Here is a 26,142-nt window from a genome sequence, read left to right on the forward strand (position 1 = left end):
ACCGGCCTAGCGGGGAAGGCTATTTCATGCCGTGGGGCTTGAGCAAGGGACACCCAAGCCGGGGCACGAAACCAGCCCCATCTGCCCCTTTGGGGTCAGTTAATTTGAGGTCCATCGACATCTGGGGTTGACCATGCCAAGGCTGGTGAGAGTGGTCTCTCATTCTTCAATTCTTTTGGTGAGAGTGAACAGAGCGTGTTTCTACGGAGTAGTTATCTAGTCTGTTGTCTGCTGAGCCACTTTTCAAGAATTCTACTATGTGATAGTGTACATCTAGATACACTGGCAAACCGGGTAAAATTCTTCAACACATCACCCCACCCACCATTCTCCCATTTGCCGTGCTCCTCGCCAAACAATTTTAACCAAAAAATTGTGATCCGAACACCCACCGATCAACATCGCCACTCTATCCGATCGGGCCGTCATTTTCTGCATAGTGCTCGTCAGCAACTAAGAGTAAGGCCACAGCCACGACAGCCTCTTTCAGCCTATCCACCATGCAGGCGAGAAAGAATTTCATTCCCCCAAACCGGCTCTGTGCCTAGCGCTGAAGGCCCCTCGGGCCGGACTATCATGCTCTAGCTCGGGAACCTCCGGGTCACACATGGTGACGTTGGAACCGCAGCGGGCGCACACGCAATTGTGGCAACAGGAAACGGATGTTGAGTTTTCAACCCGGCAGGCCGGACTGTCAGCTACGCCGCGTTGGTATTGCTCAGGCTCAGGCTGCGGATCGGGCGTGATGGTTGTTAGGATGGGATGAGGCACGCGCGCGGTTTTGGTATTGTCTGTGGGGCTATATGGAGGCGCTTCCTCCTGTTTTTGTCCTTGCGCTTGTTGCCCGACTACTTCATCGGCTGGAATCCGGCCACCGGATGCGTGGTCCAAACGAGAAAGTTCGGCCCTCCTCTCCCATCGGTCCTGGGCCCGCCATCGTTGCTGTTCTTCGATGAGGCTCTGCTCTAGGGAGAGGCAGAGCCGGGCCAGGGCATCCTCTACCACCGCCGCTGAGTCTCGCGACGAGTCTTGCGGCGGGTGCCTCTTTTCTTGCCGGGTTGATGACCTCTCGCGCCGGGAAGACTCGTGCCGAGAGTTGTCGTGTCTGTGTCGAGAGGAATGCTCGTGACGCGGCCGCTCATATCGCCTGCGGTGGGGGCTCCTGCTTCTTGATCTATGCTTGCGGCTCGACCTCGACTTGGACTTCTTGGGCTTTGCCGGGATTAAGAGGCCGATGAGACACATCTTGGATGCTTTGGATTTGAATCCGGCGAGATCATGTGTCGGCTCTCCGGTGGACGAGAAAGACGACGACGACGACGAAGGGCTTGATGAAGGCCCGAGGTTGGCCTTTGACCTCGAGCGTCAGCCGACCGGGTTTGAGTACCGGATGAACTATATACATGTTCTCTGTTCCGTTTTGTCCTTCGCAACGTTCCGCCCGTTGTTGTTGGGTATCGAGGCGATTCTCGAGGCATTGCGTCTTTACGGCTTTGTGAGGCCTCATTAACCACATGGTAAACCTTTGTGAACCCTATTATGGTGGATACCACTTCTTTTGTTGGTATTCAGCAGAGTAAGACTTCGATCGAGGGCCGCCATTGTATAAGTAAGTCTGGTGCTGTAACAAAGACCTCAGTCAATGAGGCCCAACCGCACCAATGAGTTCCATTGTCTTTAACCCGGCTCCTTGGTTAGACTCGGTGAGTGTTTGTTGAGCCTCGAAGAGTTTCATGTCTTGTAGTTACGGCGCAGGAGCTCCAACACCATGCTGCGTCTGTAGCCGTGGGCCTTATTGCGGGCCATGTTCTCAGGTCCTTCCGTTCCCTGGGCACTTTGAATAAGTTGCTCCACCCTCGAAGTGCAGCCAACTTACAAAAAACAAGTCTGATTAAACAATCCGTTCTTTTGGGTGTTTGGGTTCTTTCATCTCGCCCGTCCCTTTCACCCTATTTTTCTCCGACAAAGCCCGTTTAGCATTCGTCTCAGCAAAGCCACTCGGATCGTCCACGTCGCCGTACCGGGCAACTTACCCCAACTGAGAGCCAACTGCCCCTCCTTCGAGCTACCCCGCAATAGTGGTTGGCTGGACCCCTCACCCACCGACTAACAGAGTCTCCCAGGGCCACGCAGACGAGTTGTACTGTACATGAACTTGTGCCTGCTAGGCCCCTTTGCTCTTCCACTTACCCTCGGTACCTAATCATTAGTTGCCCACGGCCGCGGGAGAAAGACGACAACCAAAAAAGAAAGAAGAGAAAGAAGAAACCCCAAAACGAAGGTCCCCTTTCGAAGATCAACAGCACCGCAATGGCGTCCGAAAAGAGTGAGGGCAAGACCGAGGGCAAGACCGAGGGCAAGTCGTACTCGGCCGACCCTGCGCTGTACATCTACACATCCCTGACCGCGGGATCTTCGCATATCGTCACCGCGACCTCGCGCCTCGAAACCATTCTGCGCGCCAACCGCGTGCCGTTCAAGGCCCTCGACATCGCCACCGATGAGAAGGCCCGGATGCTCTGGGGCCGACGTGCTGGGAAGGATGAGGGCGGTCGCCAGCGCAAGCTCCCGGGGCTCGTACAGCAGGGGATGGTCCTAGGAGTAAGTCTTTTGTTCTGCACAAGAGCGTTTGCTCCAGTAGTCTCTGTCCTGCCCGACCTTGCTAACGACAGCCACTCGCAGGACCTCGTTGAGATCGAGGAATGGAACGAGTACGGCGAGCTCAAGCAGCACGTCACCCTCTACTACGACGAGTTCACCCAGCCGTCCATCCACCAAAAGCCCAAGCAGCCCCCGGCAACAGCCCCCAAGGCGCCACCCGCGCCCGCTCCCAAGACCACCATCGAGAAGGCCGCCGCGGCCGCCGCGGCCGGGGCTGCAGCTGCAGCTGCCGGTGCAGCAGGCTCGGCATCCAAGAAGACTACTTCTAAGGTTAAGACTGCCTCGACCGCGCCCAAAACCACCCTCCCAGTCCGAAGCATCGCCGAAGAAGCCGCGGCCAAGGCCAAGCAAGTCCACCTACAGTCTCTGCGCGACAAGGTCTACGGCAAGGGCAACAACAGCTCGCCGTCCTCTCCAACCGACCCGGCTGCCAAGTCCCCAACCGCCGCTGCGTCAACATCCCCCACAGACAAAAGCGCACCCGCACCCGCAACAACCGATACAACCGATACATCCCTCGCCACCGAATCCGCTGCCGGCTTACAATCGCCTACTTCCTCCGGCTGGAAGGCCCCCGCTGCACCGCCCACCACCCAATCGCCGACCTCGACAAGCTGGAAGCCACGTGATGTTGACCCGCCCGTGACCAAACTGCATGGCGCGGCTGTAGCAAGTGCTAGTGCGGAGGAGATTGCGGCGGTGGAGAAGTCGCAGACGATTAAGGAGGAGCCTGGGAAGGAGGGGGGGAAGGCTGAGGAGGAGGAGAGCGAGGAGGATGATGAGGATGATGACGAAGACGAGGATGATGACGATGACGATGACGACGATGAGGATGACGACGATGAGGATGATGATGATGATGAGGATGATGATGATGATGATGAGGAAGAGGAGGATAAGAAGCCTGCAGCTGTGAAACCCAAGGCGGGGGATGCTAAAGGCAAGGGAAAGTAAATAAGGGTGTGATAAAGAGCTGGGCTGAAATAGGCGGTTCCGTGTTGGTAACATCTGCCCGAATTTAGGGCGATAGGGGGGAGTACCGGGCATGGTTGGTGGTTTGGTAGTCTGGATGTCACGTAGAGAACGGTTGGCTGTTTGTTAGGAATTCGGTGTTATTTACTCGTTAATTTTTGTCAAGATCGGGACCCAAGAAACGTTGATACACCCATCGCCCCCTGACCTAAACTGAGCCCATTTGTTGTATGTATATATATGCATGCACCGTTCCCAAGTAATGACGGGTAGACTATCCAGAATGTATGTAATTTTCAAATCCCCAACTAACAACCCTACCCACCCCTATCGAATAATATCGACTTCTCTTAACCCTCCACCCTAGTCGTACAACCCGTCATCGTTACTACCCGCGACATCCCCAAACGGCGCACCATCAGCAATAGGCGGCGTAACCTCCTTCCCCTTCCCCTTATCCCTCACAAATAAGCCCCCATCCTCCCCATTTCCATCATCACCATGATGATGCTCAAACTCATCCTCGCTCCCCAACGCAACCGCTTTGCCCTTCCCCTTATTCGACAACCCGCCGCTGAGAATGGCTTTACCCTTACCCTTACTACTCGCACTCCTCGCCGAAGCCCCTGACACCGTTCGCCGGCCGCCAGCTCCGCCCGTCCCTGGTAAGCCCAGTCTCGCGCTGGTGGGCGCCACACTACCGTTTCTACTCGCATTCCCATGGCTGTTTCCACCACTGGATTTATCCTTGGCACCACCACCCTCAAACGTCGCCCGCACTTTCTCATAATGCGCCAATTCACCCGCACTAACGGAGGGTACCAACTCGCGATGGGCCTCGATAAAGTCCTCCTCGGTGACCATCACGGCGAGATCGTCGGGAGTCGCGAAGTGATCGAAGAAATAGGCCGTTGAGATTGGGGCGCGGAGCTGGTGGGCGGCTGGGTTGGCGTTGATGGCGTGCACGCGGGCATCGACTTGGCTGGCTTGGCGCGTGACGGCTTTGAGCATGGCGTCGGAGCAGAGCGCGTAGAAGTCGGCGCCGGTGTAGGTAAAGGGGAGACGGTCGGCGACGGTGCGGAGGGAGAGGGAGGGGTGGAGGGAGAATCTGGTTTGGAGTTAGTTTTTCATAATTTCTTTTTCATGTTTGAGGTGAAGGGTAACTTGGAAAAAGACAGGGAAACTCACTTCCTGGTCAAGGCCTCCATGATAGTAAGCTGCTTCTCATGCGTATCCGACACGCCCAAATACAACATTTTATCGAACCGCCCCGGACGAAGCAAGGCCGGGTCCAGCAGATCCGGCCGGTTAGTCGCACCAATGACAAAGACACCACCCCCCGTATCCTCGCCGCCCGACATGCCGTCCAGCTCCGCGAGCAGCTGCGAGACGATCCGGTCCATAACACCACCGCTGTCGCCCTGGTTACCGCGCTTGGGCGCAACCGAGTCGAGCTCGTCAAAGAACACCACACACGGCCGAGCGTCGCGCGCGCGCTGGAACACCCGCCTCACGTTGGCTTCGGACTCGCCGATGTACATGTTAAGCAGCTCGGGGCCCTTGACGCTGAAAAAGTTGAGGCTGTACTCGGTTGCGATGGCCTTGGCCAGCAGGGTTTTGCCGGTACCAGGTGGGCCGTAGAAGAGGATACCCGAGCGCTTCTTCATCCCCTTGGCGAACAGCTCGGGCCGCTCGAGCGGAAGCTGGATGGTTTCCGTGACGGCCTCCTTGACGTTGTTCAGCCCGCCGACATCGTCCCACGTAACATTGGGAATCTTCGGGGCACCGATGGCGTCGGCAAAGTTCTTGCGCGCGGCCTCGACGGCGACCTCGAAGTCTTGCTTGGTGAGCCCCGCCGCAGCTGGGCCGCCAGCTACTTGGATATCGCGTACGGTCACGGCATGGTCCTCCGTCGCGGACTTTTTCGACAGCTGCTCCAGCCGCGACTGCTGCGCGACGAGGGCTCGCTCGACCACATCCACCAAGTCACCCGCCACGAGCGCGGCTGTCTTGAGCGCGATCCCGCCGACGTCCACCTCCGGGTCGAGACTCACGCCCCGGTCGTCCAAAATCGTCCGGAGAATCCCCTCGCGCTCGGCCTCGTCGGGAGCGGTCATCTCCAGCTCGTGCGTGAACAACGCCCGGATCCCATCGGGCACCTTCTCGACCTCGGTCGTGGTGGCAATCAGCACCCTCGCGTCCGCCAGGACCTCCTTGAGGGACGAGACCATGCGGTCGGCCGTCAGCGCCTCGATGTGGCGCACCAGCAGCGCGCAGCAGTCCGGCCCGCAGCTCATGGCACGTTCGGCGCGCGAGGTCAGGAAGCCGGCCGTCTTGACGTCGCTGCCGCCGGCACCTGAGTCGTTCACGATGTCGTAGGCGTCGAGGGAGAAGGTGTGCAGGCCGATATCGGCGCAGGCTTGGGTTGCCGTGGCGGCTTTGCCGATGCTTCGCTGCGTTGAGACGAGGAGGATCGCGACGGGGGGCATACCCAGGTGTAGCGCGGGCTTGCTCGTCGCGGCGGCCATGAGCTCACGGAGTTTCCTCCGCAGCGGGGAGATCTTTTGCGGCTCTGGCTCGATTAGCAGCGGGCTGGACGGTCCCTTTTGCTGCTGCTTCGGTAGCCTCTTGATGCCGAGGTAGTATGGCCAGGGGTTGGATGTCGTGCCCGGTACACGGCTCGTTACAGAGCCAGTCTGCTCCAGGTGTGCCGTGGAGATGTCGACACAGACGGCGGAGCCCCAGAGGTCTTCCTCTTCCTCGTTCTCATCCGCCGTGTCCTGCTTCACCGGCTGAACATGGCCAACCTTGAACCACGCGACTTCGTCGTACTTGAGACCGCCGTCTGGCCTGGCACTGGCAATCATGCCCAAGACATCATCGATCGCAGAGTCGTCGTCCGCTGCGGTGGACTCCTGTAACGCCCGGCCGAGCTGCGTGTCGAGGGGCACGGCAATGAGATCCCCCGTCTTGATCACGCGTAGCCTCCGCTCAAAGTAGTACTTCAGTCCCGCCATAACAGCGGTCTGGACATCTCGCTCGACCGGGATGGGAGTCCGGACGTGCTGGAGTATCACTTCGCGCGCAAAGGGTACCTGAAGCGGGGCCAGGGTCTTGGATAGGGGCCCCTTGGGCTGCGCGCCGCGCTTGATGGGAGAGACACGCAAGTACGGCGGGTTCTCTAGGTTAGAAAGCGTAACCGGCGAGAGGTAGACAGTCGGACTGAGCGTCCTCTGGACCTGGGACTCGAAGAACGACAACCGTCGGCCGTCGTGCTTGGAACTCGGCACGCGGGCCACGGGGCGACTGGAGTAGCCCTCTGGGAGCCCGTAGACCCTCGCCGGACGCCAGCTCGGCTCATCCGGGTCCTGGTCCACAAAACTCCCAAGCCCGAACGCGCCGAAGCCGTTGGCAGGCGGCTCTTGAGACGCCTCCAAGCGCACCCAGTCCCCGGAGAAACAGCCGATGCGATTCAGGTCCTTGGTGTCCACGTACACCCGAACCTCCTCGTCGTCGACCGCCGTCGGTTTTGGATGCAGGACGTCGGGCGGAATGGGCTGCATCAGCCCCTGCGCCTTGAATAGGCGGCCCCGTGGCCTGTCCGGCCGGGCTGTGGTTGCGGTGAAGTTGGAAAACACAGATGCTGCGCCGCTGGTTACGCCGTTCGTTCTCCGGCCCCGCCCGATGGTCCCAAGGGTCCCGATCGTGGCGGGCGTGCCTATCCCGCTCGTGATGGTAGACGACAGCGTGGGTGCCTGGAGCGAGAACATCTCTTCCATTGAATCATCCGACAAGGCGTCTTCCTCTTCCTCTTCCTCTTCCTCTTCCTCCCCCATCTCCGGCTCATCGTCAAACTCCGTCTCGGTGGCGGTCGCGTCAGTTTCCTCGGCCGCAGTACGAGCCCCTTCTTCGGCCGCAGAGAAGAATTGATCGTTCGCCGTATCGTCGTCGTCTGTGGCGGCTCCGTTTAGAGCAGGGCTTTGTGGCATTGGGGCCGATGTGCGGCCGTGTTTAGAGTGAATTCGGCCCCGGGAGACAATGATCTTGGTGTTAGGGCCTAGGATTCCTTGGGCGACCGGCTCACAAAGGGTGATCTTGCCTGGGTTCGGGGGAACGTGGGTGACGGGGTGTGGTGCCAGCGGCAGCGGGAAGAGGTCGCCGGTGTGGACAACCTTCAGGTTGCTGAGCGCGGTGCGCAGAGCGGTCGTCAACCGTCCCTCGGGTGTTGATGGGACTGGAATTCTGCCAGCTTGCACAACTGGGTGCTCCCGGAAGAATGTGCCTTCTCCATTCTCCAACCGTTTGGCCAATTCCCCTTCGAGGTTCACAAAAACGGCATCCAGCTCAATGGCCGCCACATCCAGCACCAGAATCTCGATTCCACTCCTACTCCGGGTGTTGAGCTGTGACGGCGCAACCCGCTTCAGGTCCAAGGCAAAGGACTGCAGGGCTAGAGACGAGGGGGAGAACTGGATGGTAGACCGCGCAAGGGCAGATGACGGGGTGACGGGGACGACAGCCCAGCTTGTAGACTCGGGAGAGTGGGAGGGCGCCCATGGCGCAATCGCGATGTGTAGGGGGCTAGTGGGGAGGTTCGGGGCCGCGTCGTCTTCGTCGTAGTCTAGGGTTTGAAGGATGCACGAATTAGCACCACACATAACAAGAGTAGCCCGGCCATTGGCAAAGGGGGAGAGAGGAGACAAACCAGTCTGAAGGTGCGGAAACAGCTCTGCAAACACGTCCTCAGAGACAATACCGATGTCACTTTTGATGTGGTCGTCGAGAACGAGACGCGCCGAGAGCGCGGGTTTGTCCTGCCGGCGCCTTCGAAGCCGTCTCCGGCGAACGGCCGTGTTCGCTTCCGGCGCCGCCATATTTGTGGTAATGGTTGGGTAGCTATGGAGGAACGAGCCGGTGCTGAGATTTGTTGTAGAGACGCTCAAGTTCTCCTGTTTCGACGGATCGTACTTTTGGTTGCGGCCCTGGCGTCGGCGGACTCGGTTACCTATGGAACCGTCTGTATGGTAACTACAGCACACACAGAAGATGGGACAAAACGAGCACGTTCAGGCCCAAGTTCAAGGTTGAACGGGCCGCGCCATGCAGAACTCGACCGGAGGAGGTCAAAATAAAATCAGACCAAAAACTGTCGTGTTTGCAGCCTAGCATAAATTCAGGGTGCCATGTCCGTGTCAAAAGAATCGAGCGTTCGGCGCATCTCTAGCGAGACCCGCTCTCGAGCGCGGCTGCCCCCCAGACGGCTTCGGCTTTGCATTTGGCCTCGGCAACAATTGCGGAGAGGGGCCTGCCGCTGTGATTCAGCAGTCTTGGCAATCTCCTATTTAACCCTAACCCTTCCTGTAGCCTCTCGCCGGTTCTTGGCGCGCATGAGCTTGGACGTCCTCAGGCGTCTCGCACCCTGAAGTTTGCGCTACCTTACCTAGGTGGTCTGAGCCTGTCAACTGTGTTGCAGCGATCTTCACATGCCGAATGGGGGCTGGGCCACTGGACAACCCCTGTCTCCACGAGCACTTCTGTGGGGGTAAATCCCCCTGAGTGGGATCACAGCGAAAGCGCGACACAACCCCCAGGGCTGGAAAAAGTCGAGGTCCATTGACGAACGAACCACACCGGCATTCTTGTCGAGAAAAGGCTGGTTCATGGCGTTCCCAATCCAATTGACCGCCATATCGAGTTTGCCGTCTTAGCGTCCCCAACAATGTGGCTTTAATCGCAACCCCTGCGTCGTTCGAACTTTGTTCGCCCCTAACCTCGCCATCGCCCCCATCGCTGTTTGGAAACGTCCCAGCGTTCTCTCCCAATTCCAATTGCAACATGGAACCTCCTTTCTGCCGATGACGTAGAGGGTGGGAGGCTCATGCAGTCTGGACTCGACCCGCGAATTCAACACCACGGATACCACGCAACCACATGGATAGGCGCTTAGTTCGTCCACACTAATTCATGCCTTTTCTTATTTTCTTTTAACTCTTATGGGACACCAATGCTGGACATGCGCGCCGGATCTCGTCTAATTATCTATCTTTTTGCGACTTGCGACTTCTTGGATTTTCTCAGATAGTCCTTACTCGTTGATTCCGAAGTTGTACAAAAGACGTCCTAACGTTATATTATAATCGGGCGCCTCGGATTTGCACATACCCCCGTTCCAAACATGACGGTACCTGAGACCATCTTGGACAAAACCAACACCTCTGCCGATCGCCCTCCACCAAACGAAGACCGTCGCGGCTCATGGGACAATGTCGCGACCCAGTTCGCAGACCAGGTTGAGAAACTCTCCCACCAACATCCCGCAGATGGCGACGTCGGTGGCATCGCGGTTGAGGCCCGCTTCGTCACGCCTCAGGACCCGGTGCTGGTGACGTCTGATGGCAACCGCCTCCCCCCAGTGCCGCTGGAGGAGGCCCATAAGTTGAACCTGTTGAGGGAAGAACTGGAACACCACACCCCAACTCCCCCGGCAGCCGTTGCGAAAAACGAGGAGATCCGCGAGGCCGAGCAGTCGACGACGGATCGCATTGTTAGCGCGGTGGCCGAGAAGACCAAACATGTCCGAGGGAAATCATCCAACGGAAGCCTAAGAAGGGCTATGCCACCAACACATACGAACCCCCTATTCCCGCCATTACCGCTCTACGGCCCCCCGAGTTTGCTCCGGAATATCCAGTGCCGGGTATTTCAAATATCGTCCTTCTTTCTCAGCCTCGCCTTTCTCGGCGTCATTGTGTTAGGCGCGCTCTTCACCAGCATAGTTCCTTGGATACGGCGGATATGGAAGCGCGTAACGTTCCGGGACCCAGATGCTGGCCGACCATTTTACGAAGAGGAAATCAAGGAGAAGAAAAGGAGAAAGCAGGAAGAGAAGGAGTGGATGCGCCGGTCATCCCCGCCAGGGTCTCGCGCATCAGAGGAGGGCATTGGGGCTACTGACGACCGGAGTTTCCCCCCTACGGAAGGCGGCCGTGATCCGGTGATCTGCGATCCCGCCTACTATGCCCGTCGTGTCGGCCTCGACATCGAGACTTTCCATGTCCAGACCGAAGATGGGTTTATCATCGAACTCTGGCACGTCTTCGACCCAACTGAGTACCACCCTTTGTCTCCGGAAGAACGCGCCCATGACGGCCCCGGAACGTTTCCTGAGCGCAAACCCGAGTCTGCCCACGCTGCAGGTGCCAACGCCAATGCCAACGCCAATGCCAGTGCCAGTGCCAGTGCCACCGCGAGCAATGAACAGCCTGGCACCCGCAAACCTAACTTCCCGGTGCTCCTTATGCACGGCCTCCTCCAATCCTCGGGCGCCTACTGCGTCAACGACGACGCCTCGTTAGCCTTCTACCTCGCCAAGTCCGGCTTCGACGTCTGGCTCGGCAACAACCGCTGCGGCTTCCACCCCAAACATACCCTGCTCAACTACTCAGACCCGCGCATGTGGTGCTGGAACATCCGCCAGATGGGCGTCTTCGACCTCCCCGCGCTGACCTCACGCGTGCTCTACCAAACCGGCTTCGCCAAACTCGGCCTGATCTGCCATTCCCAAGGCACCACCCAGGCGCTTGTCGCACTGGCCAAAGAACAGCGTCCCGACTTGGGCGAAAAGCTAACTGTCTTCTGCGGCCTCGCACCCGCCGCGTATGCGGGGCCCCTGATCGGCAAGATGTACTTCAAGTTCATGCGCGTCATCACCCCGGGCATGTTCCGCCTCATGTTTGGCGTCCACGCCTTCATCCCCTTCATGATGACCATGCACCGCGTGCTCAACCCGCGCATCTACGGTTGGCTCGGCTACAAGGTCTTCTCCTTCCTCTTCAACTGGACCGACCAGCGCTGGGACCGCAGCCTCCGCGACCGCATGTTCCAGTTCGCGCCCGTTTACGTCAGCTCCGAGTCGATGCGTTGGTGGCTGGGGCGCGAGTGCTTCGCGCGACACAAGTGCATCCTCGCCACGCGCGAGGAGTGGCGCGAGGAAGAACGTGAAGACCGCGAGCTGGAACAGCATCGCTCCGTGCTTGCCCAGGCCGATCGGGATATGGTTGGCGCGGACGCCGTCGAGCAATCGGAACGCGTCGCTGAGGCTAACAAGAGGAAACCCAAGGGTTCGACGGCTTGGTATAACCACCAGGCGCCGCCCTTTGCAATGTGGGTTTGTGGTAACGACGACCTTGTTGATGGCGACAAGCTGCTGCGGCGGTTTGAGCGCGGTCGGGAGCCGCATGTGCAGCTCGTCCATGCCAAGGTCATACCCGAGTATGAGCACCTGGATGTCATTTGGGCCATGGATGCGCCTGAACAGGTGTTTTGTGAGATCAGAGAAGTGTTGTGGAAGACGTGTGATGTGCGGGATCTCTGTCGCGTGCCGAAGGGGTGTGAGGATGTCGAGCCGTGGGTGCCGCTAGAAGGCGGGACTAGGGAGGAGGATGGCCTGCAGTCAAGCAGCAGCGAGGAGTTGTCTGTGTGATATTTTTCTTCTTTATTTGGCGGTTCCTCGGTTCTTTTGGGGAGGCTCAAACGTCAATTCAAGGTCGGGTCAGGCGTCTTTTTGGATAGACAAATAGGGGTACATGGTTAACGTCTTGTCGAAGAGTTCACGGACGCCAAGAGCTTTGTGTGATGTGATGCTGCCAGCTCAAGCCTCTCACATAAATTTTAAGACAGGACCGGCAACCGAAACAGGAAATCGGAGCTTGGTATAACCAATAAAAGCTCCGTGGCTTCGAAACTATTGCCTAATAACATCCGGACAAGATACAGCGTACCAGCATGCCCTTGAGTGGTATGAAACGAGGTACTCCCCAATGCGGTCGTTTCGCCATTTGCAGCGAGGTGTTCACACTTGATTCGCTTCCCGAATCGCAGGGAAAGATAAACGATATCGACTGTTGGATGTAACCTACTCGCTCTAGGACCACATATGGCTCAAAATAGATGCCCAGCACCGTCATCTAAAGTTGGCGGCCTTCGATCTTCCGGTTAGCGCTAGCTAAGCATCACTGGTCAGGTACACTAGAATGCGACTTGCCTCGTGTGAGCTTTATTCACTCCCCATCTCTTTCTAGCTAGGCTTTTGGTCTTCAGAGAAAGAATTAATCTCATTTCGCCCAGCGCCGTCGTATCTCGGTCAGGCTGCATTTAGTGTCTACGAGTTGACCGAGAAGGTCGACTTTAGCGCACTTCCTCAGAGTCCCCTGATTTGATGGCATCATTCTAGTCCGACCACGTTCGCCTAGCGGATGACATACATCTCGGTTGGTCATGGCCTTCCCGTCCTTGTCAGGCTCCCGGCGGGGGCGTGTTGTCGTCTTCGCTATCATTTCGACGATTTTAGCATTGGGATTCATGTTTTCGGGACCTTCACCCGGCAGCCGATTTAATAAACAGTATGATCTGCACCAAGATTTGCCGGAAACGCCAGGTGTGGTCCTGAAACCTCAGCCCTATCACCCGTCACCCTATATCGACCCGCCTCTTGCACCGGCAGCCGAGGTGACGCACGATTCCGGCGACGTTAAAGAGCCGCCAGTATCCGCAAATGAAGACGAAATTAATCATGTCGAAAACGATTGGCCCGAGGTTGGAGGTGGCGGAAACAAGCCCACGACGGTCCAGCACCCCACGACTAACACCGAGTCGACGGTTTCTGCGGAGACCACAGAGGCTACCGAGAGACAGACGGTCATAACAGACACCATAGACGCTACCGAGACGGCAAATAACATAGAACCCATCGCCTCGGATCCAAGTACCACGCTTTTGTGCCCCGACTTTGAGTCTCTCCAGAAGCAAAAGCCAGGCCCCTTATCCGACGGCCGACGTCAGTTTCCCTATGTCCGTCCTCGCCCGGAATGCAGGACATTCCACCTCCCCGCCCTGGAGCGGATGCTTGGGCGCCTCAAGGGGGTGATCCGTGACCCTGATCTCTTCCGGTTGTTCGAAAACAGTTACCCGAACACGCTCGACACCATGGTCAAGTGGCGCGGCTATGCCAATAAGACTGACCATGTCACCGGCGAGGTGGTAGACACAGACGAGGAGCTGACGTATGTGACTACCGGCGACATCGATGCGATGTGGCTGCGCGACTCGGCCGGCCAGGTGTATTCCTATTTGCCTTTTCTTGAGGCCTCTGAGGATCACGACTCCCTGGCTAGCCTCTGGCGGGGCTTGATCAACTCTCACTCCCGGTACATACTCACCTCGCCGTACTGTCATTCGTTCCAGCCGCCCCCTGAAAGCGGCATTCCGCCTACTGTCAACCCCGCGTATGAGCACAATCACCCCGAGCCGGTTTACGACCCAAACTTGGTCTTTGACTGCAAGTGGGAGCTCGACAGCCTGGCCTCCTTTCTACAAATTGGCTCTGCGTACTACACTCGGACAGGCGATCTGAGCTTTTTCGGGAAGTACTCCTGGGTTGATGCCGTGGAGGCTGCCGTCGACGCATCCGCCGCCATGCGTCTCGGGACATACGACAAAGACGGCCGGGTGCAGCCCTCGGCCTGGACGTTTACCGGCTGGACACATCGCGGGACGGAAACCCTCACCAACGCCGGCCGCGGAAACCCAGTCAAAGAAAACGGCATGGTGCGGTCCGCGTTCCGCCCGAGCGACGACGCGTGCATCTTCCAGCTCCTGACGCCCAGCAACATGATGTGGGCGGCCTACCTGGAGCAGGCGTCCGAGATCATGCAAGCATTGGCGGATGCCGCACTCAACAACAAGGCGGCCAACCTCACGGTAGAGATGCGCAAGCTCGCCAAGGGTATTCGCCGCGGCATCGCGCAGGATGCGGTGGTTGTGCACCGCGACTTCGGTAAAATTTTCGCGTACGAGGTGGACGGATACGGCGGCGCCAACCTGATGGATGACGCTAATATCCCCTCGCTTTTGGCCATGCCGCTGTGGAAATACTCGGCCGTCGCCGCCGCCAAACCATCAGGCAGGCAGGCGATGAAGGCGAAGCTTGTTGCTGACAACGACGGCACCACCACCGACAACACAGGCTTGGTTACCAACGCAAAGCCCCCTGGAGCAACAACACACTCGGAGAAAGACCCCAACCACGACTACGCCGAAATTTACCAAAACACCCGCCGCTTCGTCCTCAGCATAGCCAACCCCTACTTCGCCAACGGCCCTGTGCTTTCCGCTGTTGGTGGCCCGCACCTCGGCCCCGGCAAGGCCTGGCCCTTGGCCGCGATTGTTGCTGCCCTGACAGCGTTTGAGGGCCTGGCCGGGTTTGACTCGCGCGAGAAGCGCGATGAGGTGCTTGCGCAACAGTTGTTTGCGATTCTCAACTCAACGGCTGGTACCGGGGTGATTCACGAGGCGACGGATGCGTGGAACGAGCGTCGGTGGTCGAGGTCGTGGTTCGGATGGGCCAACGGGTTGTTTGGGGAATTGATCTTGAGGATTGTTGATGATGAGGAGAATAGGGGGGGGTTAGGTGAGAAAGGTGGGTTGCTTGGGAGAATGTGGCAGGATTGATTGAGGGGCTTCCTTGGGTACTTGGGTAGGGATGTATGTACATACCTAGTTTCGTTACCGATCATGGGTCATGGGCGTTGGGTGTATTGGAGAGTGGGTAAATTTGGGTTGTTTACTTTGAGCTTGAATGTCAACAAACCGTTCAGGTGAATGACAAGTGTATCCCGTTTTGCGGCTTGAAAAAAAGAAAAAGAAAAAGTGAAATGTGAGTGAGAATTCGAACGCACGACCTCTCGAAACCAGCTACGAGAACCCCTGTCATCATAGCTTTTTTGCTGTTTTGATGGGCTTGTATTATCATTCTATGATCAAAAAAATCTCAAAAAAATTGGTAGCGTCTCTTTGAGTAGCGTGTCATCCTTAGTGCAGGGGCCATGCTAATCTTCTCTGTATCGTTTCAACTGTGGTGGTTGTTAGTATTTTGCAGAGCGCAACACTGAACCATTAAGTAAACTTACATTGACCAAATGTCCCGAAGGACAAGATTGGCACCGCGCCACCTACCTTATAAACCCACTAGCCCTTGCACTCCCACCACGGGCCAGCATTTGCCCACTGCCCGCTCTCCCCTGTCCTACCTTCGCACTCGCAGGGTTTGTTGATAACGATAGCCAAACGGCCACAAGGATAAATCGTGACGAGACGAGATTGAGTGCCGAGCAAGATTCCAGTTCCAGCATCTGGGGACAATAGATGATTTCTGGGAGGAAAATTGAGAAAAAGGTGAGGGGTTCTATTTTGCGCAATTTTTAGGGGAAAATCTGTTTTATGTCCCACCAGGCCCGAAAACCCTGCAGTGCGCTTGTGCGGCAATTACCTACCCCCACTGCAGAACAACCTAAAGTTTTCGATGCGGGGCAATGGTAGCGCCCCGATTCCGGCCGACCTGCCCCTCCATGTCCAGGTCCATCATACGCAGTCCCTGGCAGTAGAGGTATGACGGAAGGAACCATTGGAAATTTATTTTCAACCTCCGGTTCTCGATCCTTCATAACTTTCCATCCCTTTAAACCGAGTTTCTCCTGTGGTTCGTTTCGTAGGACGTTCTTTTCATAACGGCCTCTCTATTAACGGCCTGGAAGCTTCAAGCTTGCCCACTTTAAGCAGTGAAGCTTAAGTATCCGGCTGTTCGTGGATAAACCTTGTAAGTCGGTCGCAATGGATCCCCAATATTCTACCAGAACTACGACTTTATTTTGAGCAACTAGAGCTGGGACGCTAACTAAAACGTAACCACCAGGTTTCTCCTCACAAGTCACTTCAACTCTCCAAAATGGCGACTCAGCAGCAGCGAATCGCTATTGTCTCGGTCTATGATAAGACCGGGCTGCTTGACTTGGCCAAGGGCCTTGTCCAGAACAATGTTCGCATTTTGGCGTCGGGCGGCACCTCCAAGATGATTAGGGAGTCGGGCTTCCCTGTCGAGTAAGAAGGATCTTTCTTTTCGCCCATTGAACATTTAGTATGCCTCATGGAAGGAAGCCGGCTAACGAATCCTCTTCCCTTGTAGGGACATTTCCGCCATCACCAAGGCCCCCGAGATGCTCGCCGGTCGTGTCAAGACCCTGCACCCCGCCGTCCATGCTGGCATCCTCGCTCGTAACCTCGCCTCCGACGAGAAGGACCTTGCCGAGCAGAACATTGAGAAGGTCGACTACGTAATTTGCAACCTATATCCGTTCAAGGATACCGTCGCGAAGATCAACGTCACCGTGCCCGAGGCTGTTGAGGAGATCGATATTGGCGGTGTCACTCTCATCCGCGCGGCCGCCAAGAACCACTCTCGCGTCACCATCCTCAGCGACCCGAAAGACTATGCCGAATTCCTCAAGGAGCTTGACGCCGGCGAAGTCAAGGAGTCAAGCCGTAAGCTGTACGCCCTCAAGGCCTTTGAGCACACTGCCGACTATGACGCCGCTATTTCCGACTTCTTCCGCAAGCAGTATGCCAGCGGCGAGCAGTTTGTTCCTCTCCGGTATGGTGCCAACCCGCACCAAAAGCCTGCTTCGGCTTTCGTCAAGGAGGGCAGCCTGCCCTTCAAGGTTCTCGGCGGCGCTCCGGGCTACATTAACCTCCTGGATGCCCTCAACAGCTGGCCGCTGGTCAAGGAACTTAAGAAGGCTCTCGGAAAGCCTGCTGCGGCCAGCTTCAAGCACGTCTCTCCCGCTGGCGCTGCCATTGGCGAGCCCCTGGACGCTGAGGAGCGCAAAGTCTACATGGTTGACGACATCCAGGGCATTGAGACCTCTGGTCTCGCTCAGGCCTACGCCCGCGCCAGAGGTGCTGATCGCATGAGCAGCTTTGGCGACATGATCGCGCTCAGCGACATTGTCGATGTCCCGACTGCTAGCATCATCTCTAAGGAAGTCTCGGACGGTGTTATTGCCCCCGGATACGAGCCTGCCGCTCTGGAGATCCTCAAGAAGAAGAAGGGCGGGAAGTACCTGGTCCTTCAGATGGATCCCGAGTACGAGCCTAGCAAGACCGAGACGAGGACGGTATATGGTGTCAGCTTGACCCAAGGCCGCAACGATGTCGAGATCTCCCCTGAGTCGTTCAAGAACATCATCACTCCCAAGAACTCAGGCCCATTGCCTGAGAGCGCTCTCCGCGACCTGACAGTCGCCACCATCGCTCTCAAGTACACGCAGAGCAACTCCGTCTGCTACGCCGCCAGGGGCCAAGTCGTGGGTCTCGGCGCCGGCCAGCAATCGCGTATTCACTGCACCCGCCTGGCCGGTGATAAGGCCGACAACTGGTGGCTTCGTTTCCACCCGCGCGTGCTCGGCATCAAGTGGAAGAAGGGCACCAAGCGTCCGGACAAGAGCAACGCCATTGATCTGCTCGTGAGCGGCCAGCTCCCTAAGGCGGGGCCGGAACGCGAGCTGTTTGAGGCCTCATTTGACGAGGTCCCGGCTGCCTTCACCGAGGAGGAGAAGAACGAGTGGCTGTCTAAGCTCACTGATGTCGTCGTCTCCAGCGATGCTTTCGTAAGTCACAGCCGGCAACTATTTTACAACGTGTGGTCACCCTGGTTTGCTAACAAACACATCTATCTAGTTCCCCTTCACCGACAACGTCTACCGCACCGCTCGCTCCGGTGTCAAGTACATTGCCGCTCCCGGTGGCAGCCAGAACGACGTGCCGGTCTTCGAGACTGCCGAGAAGAACGGAATCACGTTTGTCGAGCAGAATATTCGGCTCTTCCACCATTAAAGGCAGACTCTTTTAGGTAACCTACCTGGTGACAAAGCCGAACAAAAATGTTGAGTTAGATACCCCGTCGCCTTGATTTTTTTCAGAGGTTCGATGTACAATATGAATGAGCCCCTCTATGCTGAAGGGTCGGAAACACGGTGAATATGGCAGCTGTATGGGCCGGACGGGAGTGGGCGGCAAAAATTTCAACAGCTAGTGGGTAGAAAATGAAGGAACCATTTCTCAACTGCATTTTTTTTGTCTCATGTTACATCGCGGCCAAGTACTGTAATGGCCAAGCTATCAAACTAAGTTAACGCACACATAAGACCGACAACAGGGTCCGGATGTAACTTTACTAAGTATATCAAGACAAGAGATTGAATGTATGGTATCAACCGAGTAAAAGAGCGCCAGGCAAGGCCCTCTCAGTCTTCACCATCATCACTATCATCATCACCAGTCTTTCCACCACCGGTTTCACCCTTCGACCGCCTAAACTTCTCCCGCCCAGTCGCAAAGAACGCTTCCACAATCCTACCCGCAAAGGCCCGGCCGTGCATCAGCCGCAAGCACGCCTCGGCAGCCTCACGCGTCTTGAACTTGACGCTCATAATGCCTTCTTCCTCTTGGTCGTATAGCACCACGTTGGTGACAGGGCCCAGTTTGGCGCATTCCTCCCGCACATCGTCCTTGATGTCGAGCAGGGCGGTGGGGTCCTCTTGAAGCTCGTCGAGGGTGAACATGTGTCGGAGGATGACGAGGCGGTCGTATTTGGATGAGGCGGGGCCGCCGGTTGCGGTGGATACTGGGTTGGTAGAGTCAATGGCAGAGGGTTCGTCGTCGCTCCAATCGGCGAGTTTGGCGGAGAGCTTTTGGGTCTTCTTGATGATCTTGGCTTTGTCGTGGGTGCTGCGTTGGTTCGAGGCGGAGTTGTTGTTGTTGTTATTGTTGGACTTGCCTGAAGAACCTGTGCCGCCGTCCTCGGCGGGGGTTGTACTGTTCTCGCCGCCGTCGTATTTGGTCTTCTTGTAGCTGGAGTCGGCGGCCTGGACGCGCATCTTGGGAGTGTTTGACGCGCCGCTGGTTGGCGGGAATCGAAACTCAGTGTCGTCAAGCAGCATGATGGCCATCTCGACGGACTGAGGTTTGAAGAAGACGACTAGGGCATCGCCTTTGAAGCTACCGTCGGCGTTGGTGTACATCTTGATGCGTGGCCGGCCGCTATCGATCTCCTCGGCGATGACGCCGCACTTCTTCGAGAACAGCTCGGCAACTTCTTCTGCGGTAGCATCGGACGGGAGGCCGGTAACGTAAATTGCGGTATTCTGCTTAGGCTGTGGCGGACCCCGGTTTCCTTTTTGCTTCGCAGGTCTAGAAGGACGATCCAAGTCGTGGTGGTTGTTGTTGTCCTGCTGGCGCGCAAACAGAAAGCAACATCAAGCGGCTGGTCAGTCTCTCCCGTAAACCGCCCGCGAGCGTTTGGGACTGTTCTTTTTCTTCTTCTTTTGTCTCTCGACACTTTGGCATGTGTGGTGTGGTGATGGGTCATGGTGGGAAAAGGAGGGTACGGCGGTTGTGATGGCCGTCGCTGCAGATGGGCATGCTCGCGCAGCTTACCTCGCGGTCGTTCCTGTTCAGCTTTCTTTTCCTGTTCGGCGCATGTCCCCGTAGGTCATCTCCGGTATCGGCGCCGGCATTGGGCATCATGTATCCTCTCTGTTGCTCCTCAATCAGGGCTTCGTCGAATATGGGAATCCAGCGCTTCAGCTCTGGGTCGAATTCGTACTCGGTGCCATCGTCCTGCACTGCGATGTGTTTGTTGTCGAGTCTGGAGAAGGATATGCGCTCATCTTGATCGAATTCTTCTGGGTTGGTCGGGAACGACCAGTACTCGGCGTTTGTAGTCATCCTCTCAGATTGTGATGTTGCGAGAAACCGATTTGCGGAGTCAAGGTAAAGGCGAGCTCAGGGAGAAGAGAGTGAAAGGTCCAAGCTGGAAGTTGGCGCTGCGAAGAGCTTAAACATGGTAGGGGCGCCAAGAGGGTTAGGGTTATATTACAGCAATCTTCGTGAGCTTGACTTACAGCCAAACAATGAAGACAGACAGAAGGACAGGGAGCCTTGATACTAATCAACGGAAATAAATGTAAAAGGAACGTCCGAGGCGAGAATCGCTGCAAGTTTCGCGCTTAAGGCGTCAATATATTTCGTCAGTGAATGCCTTTTGTTCGCCGCCAAAGCTCTAAACTAAGCATATTTACAGTTTAGACGTTATCTATGGCACCAGGCTCATTGTTTCCTCTGCACAGTCTTCTTAACACCCTCTACGAATGCTTCCACGGCCTCGCCACCGCCCAGAGGTACCGCCCCACCCCTGACAACCCCCCCGTTCTGAACCTCGATGCCCAAGGCCTCGGCGATGGTGGGCAAGCCGCCATCCCGGAGCGCAACTGTCAGGCTGGCCAGACTTTGTGTGAACTGCGGGCTGCGAAGCACCTTCTTGAGCAATGAGCGCTTCTGACTCGAGCTCATAGCCTGCTTAGCAGCCTCGACAGATTCCGCGCCGGGCTCTTGACTGATGGCATCTCCGTTCTCTCCTTGTTGGGCGAGGACCAGCACGGTTGGGGGTAAGAAGTTCAAGAGACTGTCGACGTGTTCGTCGGTAACCGAGTCAAGCATGGAGATTGTGACGGATGGCTCGAGGAGGTCGTTCAAAAGAGGGTAAGCTTTGCCTTCTGGTCGACTGCTCGCAGAGCTCTGCCCACCCTTGAGCGAGTTTAGAAAGTTGCGCACCGCGTCAGCGGCTGCGGCATCATTGCCCGCCCTACTCTCAGCATAATTAGCACAAACATGGGGAACGTAGAATATGAACAAAAGGAATGGCGGATGATGTCCTGTTCTCATTTCCTCTCCACGGCCCGCCAGCTGGCAGCTTCCTAGGATGTACGTGCTATCTGCAAAAGTGCCCGATGCGATGCGCCCACCCCAGCTCGCAACCCAGCAATAAAAACGCCCATGTATTTTTCGAACCGTGGAGAGACAAAAACAGCATCTGCGGAAGGTGGTGGGAGAATATCACCTACGCTCTCGCGCCGTCTGACCCCCCTTCCCTGGCATCCTCGCCTTCCTCTCTGAAATCTCCGCCAGTGGCATCCGGCCCAGCGCCTCCCTGACCGCTGCGACGGTGCGCGCCTCTATCACCGTGGCCCTCTACATCCTCCATCTGCTCATCCTCATCGTCGTCGGCATCGCGCCGGCTGTCGTCATTATTGTTCCGGACCGACGCTAGCTCCCGGTTCACATCCACCTCTTCGCCTTGAAGCAGCCGATCCACAATGTCGCCAATTTTGAGGTCTCTCGGGCTAAGCCAAGCCGGGTCGCCACTGCGGCCCTGGGGTTTGGACTGCAGCCAAAACAAGTGTCGCTGGGAGGACGAGTTGAACTTGAGGACGAAAACGCGGCCGTTGGTCTTGGCGGTAGCGTTACTGGGTGTACGTGTGTCGTATGGGACAAAGTTGCCGTCTTCGGGGATCATCACCAAGTCGAGATCGGGTTCATCGGGAGCTGCCGACCTGGGGCGCCAACAGAAATGGATCAGATCTTGTGGGATGTTAGCGTGATCTGCTGAAGAGGTAGGGGCCAGCTGCTCGCGCAGGGGCAACGGGAAATGGCGGTGGTGTTGTACCATCATCGGAATAAAGGTAGATGTAACCTGGCGTTTGTTGCGCCTTGATCTTGTAGGGTTTCGACGATTGCTAAACGGGGGCGTTTCCTATCAGTGGGTGGCCAAGTCGAAATGGAGGGGTAACGCAGGGAGACTGACGTCGACATCGCAGATGCCCGCCTTGAAGGTGATAAGCGGTGCTATGGACATTGTCGCGGTTTGTGTGTATTTTCGTGTGGTTCTACTTGTGAAATTCGAAACTGTCGTCGGGTGGGAATGGTTGTGTCAACTTGCGAGGAAGGCGGCGAACTCAAGGTGGGAGATGTTTGGTTGGAGCTTTCGAGCTCCCAGTTGGCAAGGCAAGGCTGCTGGCAGTTGACGCAGCTCCAGGCCTGACCCACTTTAAGTTAGGTACCCAAGTACCTAACGTTCATCTCGAGGTTGTATACACTGTACGGTTAACTACCGCACTGTCCTCAGGGCCCTGGAGCTGCGAATCTTCATCCCAGGCCAGAAATAGATCCCCTTTCGTTCCCGTTGAATCAATGGGTATGAAGCTGTTTTAGAAAGCATGTAGTTTGTGAGTTACGTTAAACAGGAATATGTTGACGGGATTCTAGTTCTTAATCATTGAACCTTCCTCTGTCTCTTTGGTGCGCCGGCCAATAAGGTACATCTCCTCGACTCGCTGGTTTTGGCGGGGGACGATGGTCCAGGGGTCCAATCTTGGTAATTAACACCGTCCGTCTCAAGCACCTAATCAGGAGCCGTGGATCCATTTGTGGACATTCTACAACTTCCAAGGTTCTCTCTGAAACCAATTCCTGTCCACTTCTCAACTTGACGAACCAACCCGCCTTTTCAACCTTTCCTTCGTCCTTTGGTTGCAACTCCCGGGGCGCTTTTTGCGATCTCCGCTGGGTGACCGCTGTTTTCGTGAGGAGGCACATCTTTCTGTCGCTTCAACACCAACGGCGCATTGTTGGCAACACTTTCCTATGGGTCGTCTTGGTTGATTTATCCCACGACCAACCCATGGCGCGTCCCATGGGGTCAGTTCGTCTCAAGAAGGCGAATCCGGTGACTTTGGCTATCGGCGCAGCGCTTTGTCTTTTCATCCTATACTTCCTACTAGGCCCTGCGACCTCCGACTTTTCTGCTTCTCGCAAGGCCACAGCCGCCTCTCACCCGCTTTCGCCGCCAACATCCCCATTCCGCAAATCGACCGGTGGCAAGCTCGCGGCGCCGCCCGTCGCGCATTACAACCTCAACAATGTGACCACCACGCCTACCCCGCTCGAAAACAGCGAGAATGTTCTACTCCTGACCCCGATGGCGCGTTTCTACCCAGAATACTGGGACAACATCATGCGGCTCGACTATCCTCACGAATTGATCACTCTGGGCTTCATCCTGCCAAAAACAAGAGAAGGGAACGATGCGATGCGGGAATTGCAGAAGAGGATTGCCAAAACCCAACAACAAGGGCCCGAGAAAGACCGGTTTAAGAGCATCATCATTTTGCGGGAAGACATTGACCCGCCGCTCGTCTCGCAGGACGAGAAGGAGCGCCATAAGATGAAGAACCAGAAAGTCCGACGCTCCGCCATGGCCAAGGCACGCAACTCGCTCCTCTTTTCCACTCTCGGCCCCTCGACTTCCTGGGTCCTCTGGCTGGACGCCGATGTCGTCGAAACACCGCCTACGATCATCCAAGATTTGGCTCAGCACGACCAAGGTGTCCTCGCGCCCAATTGCTACCAGCGCTTCTGGAACGAAGAAACGAAGGCGATGGACGAACGGCCCTACGATTTCAACAATTGGCAAGACAGCCCCATTGCGTTAGAGCTGGCCCAAAAGATGAGCCCAGACGATATTTTGGTAGAGGGTTATTCTGAGATGGCGACGTATCGGACCCTGATGGCCTACATGGCCCAAGAGGACGGGCGCCTCCATGAGGAGATGCCATTGGATGGTGTAGGCGGCGCGGCGCTTTTGGTGAAGGCTGATGTCCATCGTGACGGGGCCATGTTCCCTGCCTTTGCCTTTTACAACCTCATCGAGACAGAAGGGTTTGCGAAGATGTCGAAACGGCTGGGCTGGCAGCCTTTTGGGCTGCCAAACTACAAAGTAAGTCATTCATTGAATGGATCAAGCTGGTCATGTTTTGCTAACAGCTTTGAAGGTGTACCACTATAACGAGTGACATCTCTCTTTCCCTCGTGTTTCTTTTAGTGTTGTTCATCGCCCAATAACGAGAACCGAGTAGCTCCCCGCTCAACCTCTGGAGGCGGCGGGAGTATGAGCACCTAGTCTCTGATGTCGGCTAGGGGTCATCCCGATGCGTTTAGGCAATCCATTTCTGGCTTGGATGAATCGATTAAATACCTTGTAATGTCCCTCGCTCATCGGGGGTTCACTAGTTTGTGGCAAGAACCAGGAGTTCTGGTGGGACAGGTGACCAAGGGGAGTCCTGTACGATAACATGTGTCACCATGGCCGGGGAGAGGGAGGGGAAGGGCCGCAAAAGGGCAATGTAGTTGCCCGGTTTCAGTTTCCGTTGTGTGATTTAGGGGGGTTTGGTTGTACAGTTCCTTTTTTTGGCCGGGTATCGATCATAGCTTGCGAGCGGGTGGATGGCCATGGTTAAAAGGCATAAGCATGGCGTCGAGAAGGTCATAGAAGGTGAAGAAATGGGTATCATTCTAATGCATCATTTCTATGCGATGCAGAGTCGTCGACCGGATGGCCAACGCTACCACTGTGGATGTTGTTCCCTTATGAAAGTATGAAACAATAAACCATTTCTGTCCAACGCCTGTACAACAATCCCGTCTCGAAACGTATCCTCTGGCCCCTTCTTTATTAGACAATTTGGTATGCAGCCCGAGATAACCCAAATATTGACACTTCCACCTCAAACCCAAGTAAACCAAACCCCCCTCCCCGCCCTTCAAAATCTTTATTTCCCCTCATATCTCTCCTCCTCTACCCACAATTCCACCAATCTCCGCGCTCCAATATCATCCCCTTCCCTCAGCAGCGCAGCCACATCCACATTCAGCGGTGAATCGATCCCGGGCGCCGACAGCAGCATCCGAATGGCGCGCACACACTCAAGCACGCTGTAGGCCGGCGTCCAGGCGTCCTTGAGCAGGTCCAGGCAGATCTCGCCCGACTCGAGGCTAACGTTGGCGTGCACGATCGGCGTGGCAAAGGAGATGGTCGGGGGTTGGAGAGGGTAGGTTGGTGGGATCGTGATGCGCAGGAGCCAGCGGCCGTCTGTATTAGTGGTTTAGCAAGTTCCCTGGTTAGTTGAGAGTCCTTTTTTGAGAAGCACGGCGTGTAGAGAAGAGAGAACACGCACTGTCGTACCCACACCCGACCTCCCTCCCATTGATGACCGCCTCCCAAGTAAGCAGCTCCTCGTCTCGCACGGGGCCGAGTCGTTCAATTCCCTGCTCGGTTTTTGATTCGGTATTGGTCCACGTGTCAAGCTCCTTGAGCAAACGACGCATCGCGCTCCGAGGAAGGGCGGATGGGGCTCCAGGAGGCATGGTGATGATTGTCTTCTGCTTGCGTCGTTGGCTTGCTGGGTTGATCGAGGAAGCCGAAGATGCTGCGGTGGGGGGAGAACCTTCCAAAGCGTTAAATGCGTGTGGAATTACCCAGGTAGCGTCCAAGTTGGCTAATTCCCGGTGCTCGTTTCTTGGTGTGATGTTGGTTGAGATCGTCCGTGGTTCACTTCAGCCATTCAATTCAAGGTTGCGGCCCCAGCTTCTCAGCCGCATTCAAATGCAAGCCGAAGCTGGGGTAGGTGCAATGAGTGGGGCTACAAACCCCAAACCCCAGCCGACCTTCGGAAACACGCCCATTCTACAAATAGAAAAGGGTACTAATTGGACAAGACTTGCGCATCGTGGAAAAGGAGCAGCTTGAGAAAGGACACACGTCGACCTTGGTTTAATTTTCTTCCGGGAATAGCCCGTTGCTTCATGGTACGACATATGCACAGTAATATGCCCCGATATCCGAATCATCGCCGCCAGAAGAAAAAAGATCATATATCCCGTCCCCGTCATATTCTCCCAGCTGCCGTCGAAACCTGAAGCACACTCTGGCAGTCGAGATTGCTG

The 26,142-nt window shown here is 56.3% G+C and overlaps 10 protein-coding genes across 10 annotated transcripts; 5 read left to right on the top strand and 5 right to left on the bottom strand.

The window, feature by feature from the left end:
• Nucleotides 1–519: 519 nt before the first annotated feature.
• On the bottom strand, nucleotides 520–1,245 carry C8A04DRAFT_24265 (uncharacterized protein; the record flags this gene model as incomplete). Its single annotated transcript, XM_062779057.1, has 1 exon — nucleotides 520–1,245. One exon carries the CDS (start codon nucleotides 1,243–1,245, stop codon nucleotides 520–522), a length of 726 nt encoding a protein of 241 aa, XP_062641088.1.
• A 1,065-nt stretch (nucleotides 1,246–2,310) lies between these two features.
• On the top strand, nucleotides 2,311–3,615 carry C8A04DRAFT_24266 (uncharacterized protein; the record flags this gene model as incomplete). The annotated part of the gene is made up of 2 exons (XM_062779058.1): nucleotides 2,311–2,601; nucleotides 2,683–3,615. 2 exons carry the CDS (start codon nucleotides 2,311–2,313, stop codon nucleotides 3,613–3,615), a joined length of 1,224 nt encoding a protein of 407 aa, XP_062641089.1.
• A 381-nt stretch (nucleotides 3,616–3,996) lies between these two features.
• Nucleotides 3,997–8,507, bottom strand: C8A04DRAFT_24267 (uncharacterized protein; the record flags this gene model as incomplete). The annotated part of the gene is made up of 3 exons (XM_062779059.1): nucleotides 3,997–4,741; nucleotides 4,822–8,254; nucleotides 8,339–8,507. 3 exons carry the CDS (start codon nucleotides 8,505–8,507, stop codon nucleotides 3,997–3,999), a joined length of 4,347 nt encoding a protein of 1,448 aa, XP_062641090.1.
• Nucleotides 8,508–9,808: 1,301 nt separating this feature from the next.
• Nucleotides 9,809–12,115, top strand: C8A04DRAFT_8866 (Alpha/Beta hydrolase protein; the record flags this gene model as incomplete). The annotated part of the gene is made up of 1 exon (XM_062785271.1): nucleotides 9,809–12,115. One exon carries the CDS (start codon nucleotides 9,809–9,811, stop codon nucleotides 12,113–12,115), a length of 2,307 nt encoding a protein of 768 aa, XP_062641091.1.
• Nucleotides 12,116–12,909: 794 nt separating this feature from the next.
• Nucleotides 12,910–15,141, top strand: C8A04DRAFT_8764 (uncharacterized protein; the record flags this gene model as incomplete). The annotated part of the gene is made up of 1 exon (XM_062785236.1): nucleotides 12,910–15,141. The coding sequence occupies one exon, from the start codon at nucleotides 12,910–12,912 to the stop codon at nucleotides 15,139–15,141; it is 2,232 nt and encodes a 743-aa protein (XP_062641092.1).
• Nucleotides 15,142–16,414: 1,273 nt separating this feature from the next.
• C8A04DRAFT_8734 (cytidine deaminase-like protein) lies at nucleotides 16,415–18,357 on the top strand (the record flags this gene model as incomplete). The annotated part of the gene is made up of 3 exons (XM_062785223.1): nucleotides 16,415–16,566; nucleotides 16,652–18,131; nucleotides 18,202–18,357. The coding sequence occupies 3 exons, from the start codon at nucleotides 16,415–16,417 to the stop codon at nucleotides 18,355–18,357; spliced, it is 1,788 nt and encodes a 595-aa protein (XP_062641093.1).
• Nucleotides 18,358–18,767: 410 nt separating this feature from the next.
• Nucleotides 18,768–20,250, bottom strand: C8A04DRAFT_8820 (uncharacterized protein; the record flags this gene model as incomplete). Its single annotated transcript, XM_062785250.1, has 2 exons — nucleotides 18,768–19,751; nucleotides 19,960–20,250. 2 exons carry the CDS (start codon nucleotides 20,248–20,250, stop codon nucleotides 18,768–18,770), a joined length of 1,275 nt encoding a protein of 424 aa, XP_062641094.1.
• A 381-nt stretch (nucleotides 20,251–20,631) lies between these two features.
• On the bottom strand, nucleotides 20,632–22,216 carry C8A04DRAFT_24272 (proteasome complex subunit Rpn13 ubiquitin receptor-domain-containing protein; the record flags this gene model as incomplete). The annotated part of the gene is made up of 4 exons (XM_062779060.1): nucleotides 20,632–21,166; nucleotides 21,426–21,942; nucleotides 22,028–22,097; nucleotides 22,166–22,216. The coding sequence occupies 4 exons, from the start codon at nucleotides 22,214–22,216 to the stop codon at nucleotides 20,632–20,634; spliced, it is 1,173 nt and encodes a 390-aa protein (XP_062641095.1).
• An 825-nt stretch (nucleotides 22,217–23,041) lies between these two features.
• C8A04DRAFT_24273 (glycosyltransferase) lies at nucleotides 23,042–24,212 on the top strand (the record flags this gene model as incomplete). Its single annotated transcript, XM_062779061.1, has 2 exons — nucleotides 23,042–24,136; nucleotides 24,192–24,212. 2 exons carry the CDS (start codon nucleotides 23,042–23,044, stop codon nucleotides 24,210–24,212), a joined length of 1,116 nt encoding a protein of 371 aa, XP_062641096.1.
• Nucleotides 24,213–24,968: 756 nt separating this feature from the next.
• Nucleotides 24,969–25,563, bottom strand: C8A04DRAFT_33856 (putative ubiquitin protein; the record flags this gene model as incomplete). The annotated part of the gene is made up of 2 exons (XM_062782631.1): nucleotides 24,969–25,288; nucleotides 25,374–25,563. 2 exons carry the CDS (start codon nucleotides 25,561–25,563, stop codon nucleotides 24,969–24,971), a joined length of 510 nt encoding a protein of 169 aa, XP_062641097.1.
• Nucleotides 25,564–26,142: the final 579 nt, after the last annotated feature.

This window comes from Dichotomopilus funicola, assembly GCF_033296635.1.
Source record: "Dichotomopilus funicola strain CBS 141.50 unplaced genomic scaffold C8A04scaffold_2, whole genome shotgun sequence".
Lineage (NCBI taxonomy): Eukaryota > Fungi > Ascomycota > Sordariomycetes > Sordariales > Chaetomiaceae > Dichotomopilus > Dichotomopilus funicola.